Source organism: Mandrillus leucophaeus, unplaced genomic scaffold (assembly GCF_000951045.1).
Source record: "Mandrillus leucophaeus isolate KB7577 unplaced genomic scaffold, Mleu.le_1.0 Scaffold137, whole genome shotgun sequence".
NCBI lineage: Eukaryota > Metazoa > Chordata > Mammalia > Primates > Cercopithecidae > Mandrillus > Mandrillus leucophaeus.
The window spans coordinates 776,663-778,373 of NW_012101332.1; the positions used below are offsets into that span (position 1 = coordinate 776,663).

General features: G+C 51.4%; 1 protein-coding gene across 1 annotated transcript in view; it reads left to right on the top strand.

Moving 5' to 3' along the window:
* Positions 1-1,711, top strand: part of SIPA1L3 (signal-induced proliferation-associated 1 like 3) — a 381,648-nt gene that overhangs the window by 271,601 nt on the left and 108,336 nt on the right. The window contains exon 9 of the mRNA XM_011973395.1: positions 726-1,302. Within this exon, the coding sequence (XP_011828785.1) occupies positions 726-1,302 (577 nt within the window). The remainder of the gene's footprint in view (positions 1-725; positions 1,303-1,711) is intronic.

Sequence of the window (1,711 nt, forward strand, 5' to 3'; positions counted from 1 at the left end):
AGTGCAGTGGTGCCATCTCGACTCACTGCAGCCTCCGCCTCCTGGGTTCACACTGTTGTCCTGTCTCAGCCTCCCGAGTAGCTAGGACTACAGGCGCCCACCACCACGTCCAGCCAGTTTTTTTGTATTTTTAGTAGAGACAGGGTTTCACCATATTGGTCAGGCTGGTCTCGAACTCCTGACCTCAGGTGATCTGCCCGCCTCAGCCTCACAAAGTGCTGGGATTACAGGTATGAGCCACTGCACCCAGCTGACTTTTTATTAGATTTCGAATCTGGTTAGCCAGCAACTTACTAATTAGATGTGGGCTTTCATTCTTCAGAAGAAAACCATTTGGCTGGGTGTGGTGGCTCACACCTGTAATCCCAACACTTTGGGAAGCCCAGGAGGTAGGATGACTTGAGCCCAGGAGTTTGAGACCAGCCTGGGCAACATAGTGATACCTCCTCTCTACAAAAAATAAACAAGATTGCCTGGGTATGGTGGTGTGAGCCTGTAGTCCCAGCTACTTGGGAGGCTGAGGCAGGAGGATTGCTTGCAGACAGGAGGTCAAAGCTGCAGTGCGCTATGATTGCACCATTGCACTCCAGCCTGGGTGACAGAGTGAGACCTGTCTCAATAAAACAAACAAAAAAAACCTATTCCTATTTTTTGATGGAATATTTTCTTTCTAAAGTGTCTTAGTGCCTTTCTTCCCACTATCTAAATAATCTCTCCCTCCACAGTATGGCTGTGACCCGATCCAAAGACGCTCCTCCTTTCGGCCCCCCCATCCCCAGTGGAACCACATTCCGCAAATCCGACGTCTTCAGAGACTTCTTGCTGGCCAAGGTGATTAACGCTGAGAATGCCGCGCACAAGTCCGACAAGTTCCACACCATGGCCACCAGGACCCGCCAGGAGTATCTCAAGGACCTGGCCGAAAACTGTGTCTCCAACACCCCCATCGACTCCACTGGCAAATTCAACCTCATCTCCCTGACCTCCAAGAAGAAGGAAAAGACAAAAGCGCGGGCCGGCGCTGAGCAGCACAGCGCAGGGGCCATCGCCTGGAGGGTGGCAGCCCAGGACTACGCCCAGGGGGTGGAAATCGACTGCATTTTGGGAATTTCCAATGAGTTTGTGGTGCTCCTGGACCTACGCACCAAGGAGGTGGTGTTCAACTGCTACTGCGGGGATGTCATTGGCTGGACTCCAGACTCCTCCACACTCAAAATATTCTATGGACGAGGGGACCACATCTTCCTACAGGCGACAGAGGGCTCTGTGGAGGACATAAGGGAGATCGTGCAGAGACTGAAGGTAAGGGCAAGAGCCTGGCAACAGGGCGGCGGTTTGTATGGTTTCAGGCTCAGGAACCACTGAAATATCTCCCTAGCCCAGTCAGTTAGGCTAAGACATGCACTGGCCCCAAGAGAATCACAGTTGTCACTGACACACTAGACATCTTGTGGGTTCTGCAGCTAGGTTCTTCCTCTGGAAGATTTTGTGCCAGAGATCTAAGGATCTTCATGCTGTTACCTTGGAAAGACAAGAGATACTTATTAACCTTGGACATTGATAGAAAGTATAAGTTTAAGCTTAGGTTAAAAATGTAGGCCAGGCCAGGCACAGTGGCTCATGCCTGTAATCCCAGCACTTTGAGAGGCCGAGGTGGGCAGATCACGAGGTCAGGAGATTGAGACCATCCTGGCTAACACGGTGAAACCCC